This window comes from Triticum aestivum, chromosome 2B, assembly GCF_018294505.1.
Source record: "Triticum aestivum cultivar Chinese Spring chromosome 2B, IWGSC CS RefSeq v2.1, whole genome shotgun sequence".
NCBI classification, from domain to species: domain Eukaryota; kingdom Viridiplantae; phylum Streptophyta; class Magnoliopsida; order Poales; family Poaceae; genus Triticum; species Triticum aestivum.
Window position 1 is genome coordinate 285,613,088 of NC_057798.1, and position 18,029 is coordinate 285,631,116.

Sequence of the window (18,029 nt, forward strand, 5' to 3'; positions counted from 1 at the left end):
CGAGGAGCGGTACTACCGCACTGCACGGTACTACCGCGTCCGTGACCGGTACTACCGTGGGCCTCTGCGGTACTACTGCTCCCTTGAGCAGTACTACCGCATGCCACAGCACACTACCACTTGGAATCCTTCATTTTGCAAAGACACGGATAAACGACCGGTGCTCCAAAGAAGCAAAGGAAAGGTGGTGCAAAGGGACAGACGTGTACGTGTTGATTCCACCCTAACCTTTCTGAAACGGACCCCCTCTTAATAGTACGGCTTTCCTACGACTCAAGTCCACCGAACAGAAACGTCGTCTTCACTAGGCTCCGAGGGGCATCGAATCGTCTTGTGCCTAAACATGAGATATCTGAAATGCTCAATGCACACGATTAGTCCGCAAACGCATTGTCATCAATCACCAAAACCACGTAGGGTGAAATATGCCCTTACACCAGTGGTGCGATGTCCAATACGGAGAACACACGCCAAAAAAGGACTTTGTTTCCTTGACCAACTGAGATACTGACCAAACTATCAAAAACACCTCTGGCCTCACTGTAAACCATCATCGCAAGGCCTTGCCATGGCCTCTCGGAATCCGTTCTTCTCAGCCATTCTCATCTGACTCTTAGAGCTAGTGCCAACAGTTTGAGGTTCTTAACCCCTAGTCCACCATAGCATGTGGGTCAGCATATGGTATTCAAGCGACTAGACATTGGCCTCCATTGCTCTTCTCTTTATCAACCCAAAAGAATGATCGGATCCAACCATTAATATCCTCAAAAACCCACTCAGAGGCATCCAAAAGCAGTAACTGATGAACCGGCCTCGCCGCAATAACCGACTTAACCAAGAGGAGTCTACTGGAACGTTGAAAAAAACCCCATCTGTCAAGCTGGAATGAACATATGAACCATGTCCAGCAATGACTGCCATTCAAATTTGGTTAGGTTTTTGATGGCCAATTGTAACCCAAGATATATGCATGAGAACTCCTTCAAGGGACATTGCCAAAGACTGACCATCCGATCTCGATCCTCTTGATCATCATGAATTAAGGTGGCCATAGATTTCTCGTAATTGACCCTCAACCTAGACGCCTCTCAAAGACCTCAAGCACCTCTCTGGCAAATAGAAAGATCCGGTCTTGTCGGACGAGCAAAGAAGGACACATCATCTGCATAAATTGACAATCGCTGCCACACTGAGATACCTAAAAAGGAGTCGAGTACGCCTTCATCCATGGCTATGGCAATGATAGCCGTTAGTGTATTCATGGCAACGATAAATAAGAGAGATGAGATGAGATATTCTCTTGCCTGGGACACTGTTGATCAAGATTTTGGTACTGATGGTTTGGAGCAGAATGGCAAGACACTTACAATTCCTAAGCACATTCATCCATGACCAAGACCAATGCTCATGCGATGGCGCTAATCAATCCCTCCACCACACACATCTACCCACAGCCGCCGCCTCCACAGCCAATCCATCCAACCTCTTCTTCCTCCTCCCGCTGCTCCCCCCTTCATTCCTCCAAACCCTAGCGCAAACCCTAATGTCCACCACCGCACACCCTCCTGCCTCCCTCTCAGGGGACTCCTCGCCGACTACCTCCGGCTCATCCTCCCCCTCCTCCTCTGCTTTCGTCGCTGGCTCCGATGAGCCCGCGCTTCTCGGGCCAGCCACCTCGACTTCCACCCCCTCTGCTGCCGGGGATGACGCCGCCGTCCCCTCCTCGCCCCAAATGGGCATGTACTTCGAGACGGAGGACGACGCCTACGAATTCTACAAGGTATACGCCGCCCGCCTTGGCTTCGTCGTCCGCAAGTCCAACAAGTCCAAGAACTCCCGGCACACCGTCACCCGCCGTCTCTTCGTCTGCTCCAAGCAAGGTTTCCGCCAAGAACCCAAGAAGCCTCAAGATGAGACCAACGCCACCGACGTCACCGTTGCTGCACCGCCACCGCCTCCTAGGTGCCCGGACTCACGCACCGGCTGCCTGGCGTCCCTCACCATCAAGCTACTCCCTTCGGCCAATGCCTTCCGTGTCACTGAATTTGTCGCCGAGCACAACCACCCGCTCGCCTCTGCAGTGTCCGCGGTGTCACTGGCAATGATTCCGTCAAGTTCTTCGCATCACACCATTGCCGCTGCTGCAAGCTTGCCGGACCCAAGGGACGGGCCACTCCCAGAGATGCACTTTGAGACGGAAGATGACGCCTATGCCTTCTACAACCGGTACGCCGAGCATGTGGGTTTCAGCGTCCGCCGCTCATACAAGAAGCGCAAGCATGGGGTGATTGTGTCTCGTATCTTTGTTTGTTCACGTGAGGGCGTCAGTGACCGTGCCAAGCACGATGGTCTAGCCAGTATCAGCACCAATGCTGGTGGAGGGGCACCAGGTACACCTAGGCCAGGCCCACCACCAACACGAACAGGTTGCCAGGCAAGAATGGTGATCAAGATCACCCCATGCCGAACATACCGGGTTGCTAAATTTATTGCGGAGCATAATCACCCACTCGCTAACTCAGAGACCGTGCACAAGCTGCGGTCCCATAAGATGAGGGCTCGAGGGCACGAGCTTGGTCCAGGGGAACTGCATCGAAGGAAGCAGGGAAAGGGTGTGCAGCTTGGGGATGCTGGTGCTGCATTGGAATACTTGGAAGGGTTGCAGGTGGGAAACCCTTCACTGTATTATGCAGTAGGAATGGCACCTGATGGGAATTCAGCTGTAAATTTCTTCTGGGCTGATGCAAAGTCAATCATTGACTTCAGAAGCTTTGGTGATGTCGTTTGCTTTGATACAACATATGGGCTGAATGTGTATGGGCGACCATTTGCATTGTTTGTTGGTGTGGACAACCACAAGCAGTTACTCGTGTTTGGTGCAGCCTTGCTTTATGATGATGGCATCCAGTCACTGAAATGGGTATTTCAGGCATTTGCTGATGCCATGCGTGATAGGCAGCCAAAGACTATTCTGATTGATGAGCGTTCTGAATGTGCCATTGCAGCAGCAGAGGTCTGGCCTGGGAGTAACCATTGCACAAGCGTGTGGCATATATACCACAGTTCAAAGAGGCACTTGAAGCAGGTGTTCGAAAGCTCGAAAAGTTTTGGCAATGCTTTGAGCCAGTGTCTCTTTGACTGTGAGGATGAGATGGAGTTCTTGTCTGCATGGGAAAAGCTAATTGAGAAACATGACATTGGTGAGAGTGAATGGCTCAGCAGACTATTTCTAGAGAAAGAAAAATGGGCTCTGCCTTATAGGAGAACTGTGTTTTCTGCTGATATTCTCAGTACTCTTAGAAAGGATAGTATGATTAATGAGCTAAAACGGGAGCTCAGTGAGCAAGAAGATATCCTGCTGTTCTTCAAGCGTTATGAGACCATGCTGGAAGAGCATCGCTCAAAGAAATTGCAGGCTGATGTTGATGGAAATCAGGTGACTTTGCCAATCCCGTCCTTGCGGATGTTAAAACAATCTTCAAATGCATATACACCTGAAGCTTTCAAGATGTTCCAGGGTGAGTTTGAGGCTTACATGAACTGCATGTCCTTCCCCTGCAGTGCGGTTGGGACAGTGTCAGAGTACAAAATAACACTTGATGAGAAGCCATCAGAGGGCATTGTGAAATTTGATGCCCTAGATGGCTTGGCCACTTGCAGCTGCAGGAAGTTTGAATCTGTTGGAATCCAGTGTTGTCATGTACTAAAGGTACTTGATCTCAAGAATATCAAGGAGCTCCCAGAACAATACATTTTGAAGAGATGGAGGAAAGATGCCCGCTCTGTTAGAATGGGAGAAGAACCTAACTGTGGATCTAGCAGTATCATGCGGTCATCTTTGGATGTTCGCTTCTCTAACATGTGCCGTATGGTTAGCCTAATAGCTTCAAGGGCCGCCAAATCTGAGGAGGCAATGTCATACATTGAGAGTCAATCAAGCGTTCTTCTGAAGCATCTGGATGAAATTCTGCAGACAGGCTATCCTGAGAATGGAAACCATGATGTTGCTTCAAGTAGTCAAGCAATTTCTTTTGTAGGAAATCATCCTGACCATACAACACAAGCAAGAGCAGTTGCACATACAGCGAATGGTATAATGTTTTAACATTCCAACTCATTATAGCATATTATAATGGAGGGGGCAGATTGTAGGTTGCGAGACTCCTAAATTGGAGTGGTGGATGCTTGGAGGGCAGGAATCAAAACTATGTTGAATTTTAATTTAGTCTCTTGTCCTCTGTGTTGTTACCAACGTGTTTCAAGTCTCTATTTTCTAGTCATGTGAGGACTTCCCTGATACACCAACATGGGGAGAAGACCACCACAGCCGGCGGACAGGCTAGGGGCAGTGAGGCTAAGGGCTGGCGTCCTGGCTATGCCCTGCCCATTATGTTAGGAGATACGAGATTGTGTTGGTTTAAGGTAAATGAGATTGTGTTAGTTTAGAGTAAGTTTGGATTTGAACTCTAGATAAATCTGTCAGGAAACCCCTCTGTATATGAGGATGCTTTTGTCAATGAAGAACGGGCAACAAGTATCTCCAATCTCTTATCTCTGTTCTCAGTGCAACCCTTTGCGCGTCTCCCTCCAGACCATGGACTGATGTGTAATTAACAGTTGTGCTGTCTAGGGCATGACAGTATATGAGACGAAAGCAGAAAACATGCTGATGCTTATTGCCTAATGCCTGCAACCACCCACTCGCCATGCTAAAGTTTGTGTGTGCCCAGTCAGATGTTTGACACGCAGATTAATGCTATTATTTACCGAGAAGCTTTTCTTTGTTGTTGTGCATAGTCGCCACATATTCTATAACAAGAAACTGGAAGCTCCGTTAATTCTGCTGCTTCTGTGGTTTGTATAACATGATATTACTGAGATTGGGGTGAGCTCATCTAATTGCTTTACTGTTGACCTAATTTCCTGACAATTTTTTAGTCATTTTCATATTAGCTTACTTCTTTAAGCTATAACTGGTTCTGACTTAAGTTTAAATTTGTGTGTGTTGTGAACTTTTGACTTCTGAAACTGTTGAGTATTCAGGATATTACACGATATAGTTCATTCAATTACCGTGTGTTAATTTGTACCTTCCTGTCGAATTTATTATTTTGATGAGTACTTTAAGTGGTTACTGATAATTGGTTTGTTTCTTGACAAAATATCAGGACTGACATCCTTGTTGGGAATTTCTGCTTATCCTGAATCTAGTGGACAATTGAAAGGTTCAGTCGGTTCCTTGTACTGTTAGTCAAATCTATCAGTTCTTTGTAGTTTTAGTCAAATCTATGTTGAAGTATGGCTATGTACAGTACTTATATGTTGCCATGTTGATGTAAGCAAGTATATCCTGAAGACCTTGCTGTTTCCAATTTGGTAAGACTGGTGCTAATTATAATCAATTATTATAAGAGTATGATTTCTTTGACTTCATTGCATTTATTCCATGAAATGTGATGATTGGTTGATCAATGATCTCTATCTAATAAACAAGGACTTGTGTCTTTTGAAGAGAGTTGGAGAAGAGCTGTTAAATTGCTCGTGCGATATTTATTCTCCCATGTGCAATTTAAAAATGCACACAGACTAGACAGGTAAGCACAACCATGACAAATTACCACAAATACTTAACAAGATTATTCATGACGAGTACACAAGAAATTCATATTTCTCTATATTCTGTATAAAACTACTGCAGCTGCACTTGCACGCCAGAATCATTGATGTCCTCTGCTGTCCAGTTCTGCGGTACGTATTATGTTTGTCAGAACTAGCCATTTCTGGTCACTACTGCGGGAAGCTCTGCTGCTAAACAGCATCCTTATGGACAGGGGGGCAGTTGGCATGTCTGGTTCACAGTCTGCATCCAGCCATCAACAGGTATTTAGTACTGTAAATTTTATGCACATGGAAAGCTTTCTGTATAATTTGGTGTAAATAATTCTATGCAGGATTTACACAGTTTAATTAGTGTTTACGTCACAAAGATGGACTGTGATGATGTCCTTGCTGCCTTGTTGGTACCAGATCTCACATCTCTGCTATTAAAGGGGGATCGAACGTCGTGATGGTTCGACCTCGTTCGATACTTCGACCCCCCCCCCCCCCCCCCCCCCCCCGCCTTGTTCGATTCCCTGGTTCCACCTCTCGATCAAGCGCAGTAAAAAAAAATAGTCCATCCCGCACGCACGAGGACGAGGAAACCGGAAAACCAGCCCACGCTCCCATCTCCGCTTTGAAAAAAACCTCGCGCGCTGCGGCCTGCAGCACCACCCTCGGTGCTTGCTGTGTGACCAGGAACCGGAGACGATCAGGCACCTGATGCTCACCTGTCCATTTACCAGGCAGACATGGCATGAGGTCCTATCCTGGCTGCGTTTGCCGGCACCGACGCCCGAGCACGGCGATTCGCTCATGGACTGGTGGCTGCGCGCGAAGGAGTTCACGCCACCCACTCAACACAAGGCGCTGAAATCCGTGGCGCTCTTGGTGCCGTGGATGACCTGGAAGCATAGGAACGCTTGCGTTTTTGACCATGTTAGCCCCTCGCTCAATGAGCTTGTTGACTCGATCAAGGACGAGGCCAGATGTTGGGCAAAGGCCGGAGCTCAAGGGCTCAGGTCGTTTTGCCATCATCGTGGGATGTCCACTGAGCCCCTGACGGCTATGTAAAACCTGCCTCCTCGGAGGATGTAAATTCCCTCTCTTTCCAATGCAATGAAACGCAAAAGCCATTTGTGTTTTCTCGAAAAAAAAAACTGAAATGAGAACCGCGACCCACGTCCTAGGCCCGATCTCCCCTAGACCTCTCATTCTTGATCCCATCTGTCTCAACAGAAAACTCGCCGCTGCCGCCGCCTATGCGCATCGTCCTTCACCCACACTGGTCGCCTGGGATACCGCCATCACCATCTGCGCAAGGACTGGGAGGTCGTGCTGGTCCGCCGCGGCGTCGAGCATGCTAGATCCTTCCTCTGCTGGATCATGGATGTTGGGGTCGCCGACGGCGAGGGGGGCGTCCAAGAGAGCGAGGGCAGCAACAGCCATGCCGCGGTCGCTATCGCCGGAGAGGAACTACCCGCATGTTGGAGGATGCGGGAATCACGTTAACTCGTAGCGCTGCCCTCGGCATCCCCACCAATGCGTTGTGCCGCATCCTCTCGCCTTCTCGTGGATGATTTTTCCCCTCGTCGCCGCCCTGCCTCCAGCACTGCAGCGGCATGTACGGGTCCTCCACCTCTAACCTCCCCCGGCGCAAGCTGAAGCGACAGCAGTGGCAGGGAGGAGCAGACCAAGCCGCCCAAGAAGCGTTGGATCAAGTCATGAAAGGTGTCGATGTATTCGTTTTGCGCCAAATTTTATTTCGTCGGTGTAACGTGAGTTCTGCTCTTTTTCAGATTGCTGGGACTGGGAGGAGCGATGCCAGTGGCGGAGACAAGCCTAGGGCAGTTGGGGCTATAGCCCTAGGCGTAATACCAATATCCTTTGTAATTCCTTTTTATACACAACATATAAAACCACTAGAGTGTATCACTCAAGCTAGCTTAGCCCTAGGCGTAATCTCATGCTAGCTTCGCCACTGAGCGATGCTGCCAGCGCATGGAGTGTGAAGCGGCTCCTGGTGTCAGGTTCAATTTCTCTGTTTTTTCTTTTGTCGGTCTCCTCCTATTTCTGTTTTTTCCTGTGGAAGTAGGGATGGCAAGGACCCAAGGACAAATGTGGGTGCCCCACTGGCAGGCGCTGGATGCGATTCTTGACAAACTGCATAAGTGCATGCTTTCACATCCTGTACAAGTTTATGTAAGTGGATTTTGTTCATGATTTGATGAGTTTGATATCTTCTACTATGATTTGACGAGTGCGACAGATGTTTGTAATACATCTTGATTGACCATGGGTGCACATGTCCAGTGAACTTACAAGGTTGCACAGCCGGTTCTTGCCGACGTGCCCTTCTCGTTGGTGCCGGCGGAACCCACAGCGTCATCAGTGTCAGGAGGAACCGGGGGAGGAAGAGAACATCAGCAGCCCCTGCAACACGGGCTCATGCAGGCTACTGCGGCGATGCCAGTGCCAAGGCGAGCGCGAGCCATGGCAGCAGCATCTCCCGGTACCTGACCAAGATCTGCCCGGCTGGCATGTTGATGGCTTCCTCTTGGACGGTGCCACAATCTCAGCTAGAGTCATAGTCTCCATACCGGGGTCAGTTTCGACCTCAGCTGTTATCTTTAACTTGTTAGTTCAATTCTATAATTTACAAACTACTTTGTCATGGCAGTCCAGTTCAAATATTATAGTATTCTGTTTATGCCATGTATACTTGTATACAGATTGAGGTGGTCCATTCATCTTTGGAACAGATTTGGCACAAATAGGTGGAATAAGAACGAATATTTCTTGTGGCTTATGATGGCAGGGTGATGGGCAGCCTTTCTTGAGGATTATTGTGACCGAAGTGACTGATTGTTGGCAGAACTTCGAAGAAATGTGTCAGGTATTGTCATACTATCAGTAGTAACTATGTTGTGATATGCAGTAGGTATAAACTGATACCCTTTCATTCTGCTCTACTAATTTACTATATTTTTACTACTTATGATGATTTGGCACAAATAGGTGGAGTAAGAACGAATATTTCTTGTGGCTTATGATGGCAGGGTGATGGGCAGCCTTTCTTGAGGATTATTGTGACCGAAGTGACTGATTGTTGGCAGAACTTCGAAGAAATGTGTCAGGTATTGTCATACTATCAGTAGTAACTATGTCGTGATATGCAGTAGGTATAAACTGATACCCTTCATTCTGCTCTACTAATTTACTGTATTTTTACTCCTTATGATTTTTCCGAAGATACGATATTATTACTACTTATTAGGTAAAAATGTGCTATGCATTTTTTACAGATTATGAGATGCAAATTTTGCCCGATTGATGGTGTGTTTAATGATTGGAAAAATGCCGCATGGTTACATGGTGGTTATTAGTTATGGCCAGTACATGCATGATATTGGTGCAATTCTTTTTTGATCTTCCATTCCCCTTTTCACTACCTCATTGCTCCAATCAGCTGTAGGGTGAGCATCTTGAGCATGATTTTCCTTGCTTGTACTCTGCGTGCAGATTTACAATCCCGAGCTTTATAATAAAAGAAGAAATCAGTGAGCCTAGATTTATCAAATATTGGGAAAAGTATAAGTTCCTCTTCTACTTTTTGTACTGTTTTGGAACACAATTTGACATTTACTTATTTCTGATATTTTATTGTTGTGATGTTGCCAAATTAGGTCTGATTTTCTATTGTGATTCTCAAGTCTTATATTGTCCATGTCCATGTCATACAATCAGTTCCGGAACTATGTGAGTCCTCAAGGCCAAACTGCTTGAATTCTATATGAGGAAGCTCAAAAGTAATAAGGCATCCCGCAAGTTAGCAAAATTGCAGGTACGACTTACGTTGGACATGGCCTTACTTTTCATTTTTATTTTATATATAGCTCATTATTACCTCCATGCAATATTCCCTAAACTTTTATATTGTAGTTGGATTTTGGTTCATCGTGCCTCAGACTGGCATGTTATTTTATGTTTAGTAGGAGGGTTTGACATGGTAATTAAGAAATGTTTTAATGGTATTGCCTTGTGCCCTTGTTACAGTTCTAAAAAAGAAAGTGATGAATTAATTTACATTTTCTGAAATTTCTCGAGGTTGTTTTTTTATTGAATAATAGTTCTACCTTTTTAGGTGAAACTGCTGGTTCCAACTTCCAACTTGATATGCCTTCCTTTCGGTTTGGTTTACTATACTCAGCGCATAAGCATCAGAGTTTAACTCAAAGTAGGGGCCTGCTAGAGACGGAGCTTGTCGTAGAGTAGAGGGAAGGTATACTTGATCACCTTTACTATCTCACCTGTGATAGAAGTAATTGGGTTTGTTATTCTTTCTACAAGGGTATACATGTGAATCGCCGTGATCAGAAATAAAATGAGTAATAGGAACCAAGTAGAATGTACATTCTGTAGCTAGGTGAGGAACTAACACAAGGGATAGTTTACATTCAGTAGCTAGGTCAGAAATTAGCACAAGGCATAACAAATCTATCAGGTGTACAAGTTCTGAAATGTATAGATGAGGACAGTGATTAGTCACTAGCTCGTTGTTGCTCTGTTGTGCATATGAACCACTAGATAGAGGGAAACAAAGAGCTGCCAGCCCATACTTCTCTATCTCTACTCTCTACTTCTCTACTTATATACTTATATATATATATATATACTAATAAACCAAGTATTGCTTCTGCTCGTCCGTCTAAAACATTACCCTTGAAGTTGCTATATATTACCCGCTATGCCATCCATAAGTGAAGAAAACGATTCGTTTTTTTGTTAAGACGCCGTCGCTGTAAGTGTTTTATAAGTACGATACCCAGCCTTCCTCACATATTAGCTGGTGGCGTAGTGGCAACAGCATGTTTTCCCCACTCGGAAGACCAGGGTTCGAACCCTGCTTCCACCGTTTATTCCAACTCCTTTTTCTCACCCACCTCATCCCGCCTGAATGTCTTCATGGGCCGGTCCGCGGGGCGCGGCATCTCTATTTTTCTTCATTTCGTTTTTTGTCTTTTCTTTTCTTATTTCTGTTTTTTTACTCTTTTTTTGAATTAATTCGAGATTGACAAAATCTAAAAAGTTGCGAGTTTTGGAAAAAAAAGGTCGAGAAATCATAAAATGTCTACGAATCTTAAAAAATTTCGTGGTTTCAAAAAATGTTGGTAATTTTACAAAGATTTTGGAAAATTATAAAAAAAATACAATTTAGAAAACAATTGTCGGGAAATAAAACCATGTTCTTGATTTTGAAAAAATGATCATGTATACAAAACATATTAGAGAATCTAAAAAAATATCCATGAAATTTTAGAAAATTCTCAAAAAAATCAAGTTTTCCGCGAATTTCAATTTTTCACTAATTTAAAAAAACCATCGATTCAAAAAATATTCAGGAATTTAAAAAATATTCATGTGTTCAATAAATGTTCGTCTAAACCAAACAAATGTTTACGAATTTTAAAAAATGCCCAATTATTTAGAAAAAATGTTTGTCAATTCAAAAACTTTTTGCCGTTTTAGAAGTCTTTTATGTCTAGGTTTTGATCAGTTTTTGGAAAGTCTTTATATGTCTAGGCGTCGGGAGTAGTTCGTGGTAGATGAGATTTATTTTAAATGTTTTAAATATTTTCTTGCGCTACACAATGACAAGTGTGTCATGCGGTGGCAAGCTCATTGTGTTGGGATTTACCATGTTGAATGCATTGTGATCATGTGGACATCACGTCCATCATCAGCGAGAGTCGGAAGAAAGGTAAGTGGCAAAATGATGAGCCACCGCGTTAAAATAAAGGATGCTGATTGAGTCATACTTATTTGACCAGAGTGTAACTTTTGTATCTACCGTTGCAACGCACGGGCATTTTTACTAGTTCAGACTAAAAACCATTAGGACTAAATTTCACTGGGCCTGCCATTCAGACTGGAAGTACATTTAGGGTCTTAGCTAACCAGGAGCACAAGTGAGCACAATGATGAATTCACTTATTCTGAGAATTTTGTGATGCTTGGTGAGAATGAAAGAGGGAAAACACAGGAAGCATTTATTTTAATGGCCTGGTCAGTAAAAAATTCTCATGAAAACACACATACACATGAGCGCTATCCATAAAAGAACAAATGACAAACATCGTAAGTGTTAGCTTATCATCTCAATGGAGCTATATCAAGTGAAGTTAAACCAGGACATCAAAGCTAGAGCGAAGTGGCGGACCAGTGAAGGAAGATCAATGTTTGTCTGGTTATTGGTGGGATGAGAAATAAGATGTGTGTCAAGAAAACATAGAACCAGTGAAGCGGGACAGATACAACAATAAAACATTGTTGTGCTGCTCCGTAGCAACGCACGGGTAGTCAGCTAGTTCTAGGTAGTAGGGGAAATTGCTGCCTTCAGTAATCTTGAAGACAATGTTCTTATCTTGGTAGCTACAAGAAACCCTGTAGCAGAGAGATAACAACGAAGCTGCAACATGTCAGTTTTGTTGTTAACTCATTTTCAAGATCAGAACTAGCGTACTTTCCAGTTTTGCCTCTTTTTTTTTTTCCTTTTGCCATCTGATGAAAGCAACCAAGTGTCGTGCATGCAATAATTTTAGGCAGGTTTCTTGTATTCACGCACCTCCTGTACTCAGTTCCAACACGACCAGGGGCAAGCAGCGCTTCACCACCATCCGCACTCTGAGCCATAGGCTGAGGATGAAATTAGAGCCGTCACTCAACCCTGAGTAAGTGATTACGATTGTAACACCATCTGCACAGCAGTAAGGATCTATGCACCTCACCTGTTGGATATTGGCATTCGTACCCGGAACAGAAAAATGGTGTTATGATTTACGCAACCTGGGGCACCGCCACAGATGGATCCGATAGCATGCGTTGGCACGTTGCAGCCTACCCCATTCCTGTAGAGGCTTGCCGATGCAGAAACATCGAAGTTGTTAAGTGTTGCCTGAAATGTGCCACTCACATGCTCCATCTGAAAGTATTCGTCAGAAACAAGTAGTAGTATTTTCTTTTTTGACAAGATGGGACCTCCACAGTTTTAGCAGCATATCTCATATGCAATACTTACTTTCGATCCCTTTTGTATCAGATTTGGGGTAATATGCCGCTTCTGACACGGTGAAGTTTGCATCTACAAACACCATGGAGAGGAAAGGCAGCAGAAAAAACATAGATGTGAGATGACAATGAAGTGGAAGAGCCATTTGTGGTATGGGGATGCAACACCAAGTTTTGGAAATGGTGCATGCAAGAGGAAGGTGGAACCATGTACTCCCTCCGTCCCAAAATAAGTGTCAACTTTGTATTAGCTTTAGTACAAAGTTGTACTAAACTCGAGACACTTTATTTTGGGACGGAGGGAGTATATTTATAGCCGCCGTGGGTTGCTCATGAGTCAAGATTTGGAAACCTTCGGTTTTGAATGGCCGAGGTTTACAAATCCGCTGAGACATGGGATTGGAGACATTTTTCTCTCTGGTGTATATGTACCTGCAACTTCCTTGTTCATCCTATGCTGCATAAGCTGTAGTTTATGTAAAATAGTATTTTGGCCTTCTGCACCTATTTGTACTATATCTTATCCGGCCTGTTTGAAGATATTGTTCTGTGGACTGGTGGATTGGCATGTCCGGTGACTCCGTCCCAAATAGAAAGGCCATGGCCTTGCTCACAATGCTCGCATTGTGGACAATATGGAATGAAAGGAACGCAAGAGTCTTCCATCACAAGATCACCCCACCGATGATCCTTCTTGAGAATATAAAGAATGAAGCCACAAATCATCCTGGCAATTATCTTTTGACGATACCAAAGAGACCACATAAATCATAACTGTACAAAAAAATGTCACAAATCAATGGCAATCAACTGGGTGGACAACTTCTCCATGAAGAATGTAAGGGCGTAGCCTATTTAGTCTATTCTTTATTAAAAAGGGAATCAAATATCCTTTAAGGATTCCAGAATGTTTATTTTCTTGGTGAAAATCAAAGGAACACATAAACATTGTCCAAGTGATGTCAATGCAAAGTTGGAACAAAGACACCCAAAAAATAGCAGTCTTGACAGAACTGAATTAGTTTTCTTCTTGGATTCGGGCTACTTGTTATCTTCAAAATTTGAAGGCTCGATAGTTGCGGTAATGCCACCCAAGGGAGTCATAGCAGGCCCTGCCTGCGAGTAGGAAGAGTCGGAATTTCTTTGCACCATTCTTAGTTTATCTCAGCTTCTCATGGAGTGGAACTATAGTTCAGACAGACAATATCTATTGTGTATATAGTTGCAGAACTAGTCTGAGGAACTTTGTATAAGTCATGAAGAAAGCAGTAGCAATGAAATTAACACGATCATGATGCTAAGCTAACGGATGGGTCATGTACATCACATCATTCTCCTAATAATGTGATCCCGTTCATCAAATGACAACACATGTCTATGGTTAGGAAACATGACCATCTTTGATTAACGAGCTAGTCAATTAGAGGCATACTAGGGACTATATGTTTTGTCTACATATTCACACATGTACTAAGTTTCCGGTTAATACAATTCTAACATGAATAATAAACATTTGTCATGAATTAATGAAATAAATAATAACTTTATTATTGCCTCTAGGGCATATTTCCTTCAGTCTCCCACTTGCACTAGAGTCAATAATCTAAATTACATAGTAATGATTCTAACACCCATGAAGCTTTGGTGTTGATCATGTTTTGCTCGTGGAAGAGGCTTAGTCAACAGGTCTACAACATTCAGATCCATGTGTATCTTGCAAATCTCTATGTCCCCTTCCGACACTTGATGACGGATGGAATTGAAGCGTCTCTTAATGTGCTTGGTTCTCTTGTGAAATCTGGATTTCTTTGCCAAGGAAACTGCACCATTTTTGTCACAAAAGATTTTCGTTGGACCCGATGCACTAGGTATGACACCTAGATCGGATATGAACTCATTCATCCAAACTCCTTCATTCGCTGCTTCCGAAGCAGCTATGTACTCTGCTTCACACGTAGATCTCGCCATGATGCTCTGCTTGAAACTGCACCAACTAATAGCTCCTCCATTCAATAATAATATGTATCCGGTTTGTGACTTAAGAGTCATCTGGATCAGTGTCAAAGCTTGCGTCGACGTAACCATTTATGACGAGCTCTTTTTCACCTCCATAAACGAGAAACATATCCTTAGTCCTTTTCAAGTATTTCAGGATGTTCTTGACCGCTGTCCAGTGCTCCACTCCGGGATTACTTTGGTACCTCCCTGCTATGCTTATAGCAAGACATACACCAGGTCTGGTACACAACATTGCATACATGATAGAACCTATGGCTGAAGCATAGGGAATGACTTTCATTTTCTCTTTATCTTCTGCAGTGGTCGGGCATTGAGTCTGACTCAACTTCACACCTTGTAACACAGGCAAGAACCCTTTCTTTGACTGATCCATTTTGAACTTCTTCAAAACTTTATCAAGGTATGTGCTTTGTGAAAGTCCAATTAAGCGTCTTGATCTATCTCTATAGATCTTGATGCCCAATATGTAAGCAGCTTCATCGAGGTCTTTCATGGAAAAACTCTTATTCAGGTATCCCTTTATGCTATCCAGAAATTCTATATCATTTCCAATCAATAATATGTCATTGATACGTCTCCAACGTATCTATAATTTATGAAGCATTCATGTTATATTATTATCTGTTTTGGATGTTTATGGGCTTTATTATACACTTTTATATTATTTTTGGGACTAACCTATTAACCGGAGGCCCAGCCCATATTGTTGTTTTCTTGCCTATTTCAGTGTTTCGAAGAAAAGGAATATCAAACGGAGTCTAAACAGAATGAAACCTTCGGGGACGTTATTTTTGGAACGAAAGCAATCCAGGGGACTTGGAGTGCAATTCAGGGAAGCTTCGAGGAGGCCATGAGGCAGGGGGCGCGCCCACCCCCCTGGGCGTGCCCTCCACCCTCGTGGGCCCCTCGTGGCTCCCCTGACCGACTTCTTTCGCCTATATATTCCTATGTACCCTAAAAACATCAAAGACAACAATAGATCGGGAGTTCCGTCGCCGCAAGCCTATATAGCCACCAAAAACCTCTCGGGAGCCCGTTCCGGCACCCTGCCGGAGGGGGGAACCCTCACCGGTGGCCATCTTCATCATCCCGGCACTCTCCATGACGAGGAGGGAGTAGTTCACCCTCGGGGCTGAGGGTATGTACCAATAGCTATGTGTTTGATCTCTCTCTCTCTCTCTCTCTCTCTCTCTTGTGTTCTTGAGGTGATACGATCTTGATGTATCGCGAGCTTTGCTATTATAGTTGGATCTTATGATGTTTCTCCCCCTCTACTCTCTTGTAATGGATTGAGTTTTCCCTTTGAAGTTATCTTATCGGATTGAGTCTTTAAGGATTTGAGAACATTTGATGTATGTCTTGTCGTGCTTATCTGTGATGACAATGGGATATTCACGTGATCCACTTGATGTATGTTTTGGTGATCAACTTGCGGGTTCTGCCCATGAACCTATGCATAGGGGTTGGCACACGTTTTCGTCTTGACTCTCCGGTAGAAACTTTGGGGCACTCTTTGAAGTACTTTGTGTTGGTCGAATAGATGAATCTGAGATTGTGTGATGCAGACCGTATAATCATACCCATGGATACTTGAGGTGACAATGGAGTATCTAGGTGACATTAGGGTTTTGGTTGATTTGTGTCTTAAGGTGTTATTCTAGTATGGACTCTATGATAGATCGAACGGAGAGAATAGCTTCATGTTATTTTACTACGGACTCTTGAATAGATCGAGCAGAAAGGATAAATTTGAGGTGGTTTGACCCTACCATAATATCTTTGTTTGTTCTCCGCTATTAGTGGCTTTGGAGTGACTCTTTGTTGCATGTTGAGGGATAGTTATATGATCCAATTATGTTATTATTGTTGAGAGAATTTGCACTAGTGAAAGTATGAACCCTAGGCCTTGTTTGCTAGCATTGCAATACCGTTTGTGCTCACTTTTATCATTAGTTACCTTCTGTTTTTATAATTTCAGATTACAAAAACCTATATCTACCATCCATATTGCACTTGTATCACCATCTCTTCACCGAACTAGTGCACCTATACAATTCACCATTGTATTGGGTGTGTTGGGGACACAAGAGACTCTTTGTTATTTGGTTGCAGGGTTGCTTGAGAGAGACCATCTTCATCCTACGCCTCCCACGGATTGATAAACCTTAGGTCATCCACTTGAGGGAAATTTGCTACTGTCCTACAAAACTCTGCACTTGGAGGCCCAACAACGTCTACAAGAAGAAGGTTGTGTAGTAGACATCAAGCTCTTTTCTGACGTCGTTGCCGGGGAGGTGAGTGCTTGAAGGTATATCTTTAGATCTTGCAATCGAATCTTTTAGTTTCTTGTTTTATCACTAGTTTAGTTTACAAAATAAAACTACAAAAAATGGAATTAAGGTTGCCTCATATGCTTCATCTTTTTAATGTCTTTCTTAAAAATGATGGGAAGGAAAACTGTGATCAAGTACTAAAAGAAGAATTACATAGAATGCTTGGCATAAAATATGTGAATGATGAGCATGATTGCAATTTTGTTAGTATGAATTCTTTGAATACCCATGATGCTAATGATATGCAAAGCCACAAGCTTGGGTATGCTATGTTTGATGAAGATGATATGTTTAGTCCCCCAAGTTTTGATGAGAATATTTATTATGATGAAAACATGCCTCCTATTTATGATGATTATATTGATGAAAGTGGGTTTGGAAGAGTGTCAACTTTAGTAAGTAATGATCCGACTATTTTGGAGGATGTTGAATATTATTGTGATAATTATGAAAGTGGATTTGGAGAGGTCATGACTTTATTTAGTGATGAACCCACTATTTCGGAAGAGGTTCCAATTGATTATGAGAACAAAATTGCTATCTATGATGGTTATTGTGATTACTTGTATGCTATTAAGAATAATGATAACCATGAAACTTTTCATCATGATTTTAGTTTTCAATTGGATTATGCCTCACATGATAACTATTTTGTTGAGTTTGCTCCCACTACTATTCATGAGAAGAAATTTGCTTATGTGGAGAGTAATAAATTTTCTATGCTTGTAGATCATGAAAAGAATGATTTATGTGATGGTTATATTGTTGAATTCATTCATGATGCTACTGAAAATTATTATGAGGGAGGAATATATGCTTGTAGGAGTTGCAATGATATCAAGTTTCCTCTCTGTGTGCTTAAAGTTTTAAAGTTATGTTTGTTTTGCCGTCCTATGCTAGTTGATTATTGTTCCCATAAGTTTTTTGCTAACCAAATCCCCATGCACAGGAAGTGGGTTAGACTTAAATGTGTTAGTAATATTCTTCATGATGCTCTCTTTATGTTTCAAT

At 43.2% G+C, this 18,029-nt stretch overlaps 1 protein-coding gene and 1 pseudogene across 36 annotated transcripts; one reads left to right on the forward strand and one right to left on the reverse strand.

Annotated features, from left to right (window-relative positions):
• Positions 1-1,398: 1,398 nt before the first annotated feature.
• LOC123044755 (protein FAR1-RELATED SEQUENCE 5) lies at positions 1,399-13,206 on the forward strand. Of its 36 annotated transcripts, none has more exons than XM_044467612.1 (14): positions 1,399-4,091; positions 5,169-5,225; positions 5,313-5,376; positions 5,495-5,594; positions 5,699-5,748; positions 5,832-5,880; positions 7,398-7,800; positions 7,912-8,202; positions 8,417-8,494; positions 8,658-8,735; positions 8,904-9,074; positions 9,285-9,442; positions 9,743-9,880; positions 12,698-13,206. In XM_044467612.1, the coding sequence occupies exons 1-4, from the start codon at positions 1,544-1,546 to the stop codon at positions 5,508-5,510; spliced, it is 2,685 nt and encodes an 894-aa protein (XP_044323547.1). In that variant the 5' UTR covers positions 1,399-1,543; the 3' UTR covers positions 5,511-5,594; positions 5,699-5,748; positions 5,832-5,880; positions 7,398-7,800; positions 7,912-8,202; positions 8,417-8,494; positions 8,658-8,735; positions 8,904-9,074; positions 9,285-9,442; positions 9,743-9,880; positions 12,698-13,206. The 36 variants fall into 36 exon arrangements, with proteins under 36 accessions (XP_044323547.1, XP_044323557.1, XP_044323546.1 ...); XM_044467622.1 differs by having other exon boundaries at positions 9,346-9,442; XM_044467611.1 differs by lacking the exons at positions 8,904-9,074; positions 9,743-9,880 and adding an exon at positions 5,952-7,329 and having other exon boundaries at positions 9,346-9,442.
• On the reverse strand, positions 5,690-12,812 carry LOC123039197 (expansin-like B1; annotated as a pseudogene).
• Positions 13,207-18,029: the final 4,823 nt, after the last annotated feature.

What these genes read in the sequence shown, in the direction of transcription:
- LOC123044755 (XM_044467608.1), top strand. Translation starts at nt 1,544, where the DNA reads ATGTCCACCACCGCACACCCTCCTGCCTCCCTCTCAGGGGACTCCTCG. An exon ending in AGTTGCACATACAGCGAATG is followed by an intron (nt 4,092 to 5,168) that starts GTATAATGTTTT and finishes ACAAAATATCAG; the next exon opens with GACTGACATCCTTGTTGGGA. An exon ending in ATCTAGTGGACAATTGAAAG is followed by an intron (nt 5,226 to 5,312) that starts GTTCAGTCGGTT and finishes GGCTATGTACAG; the next exon opens with TACTTATATGTTGCCATGTT.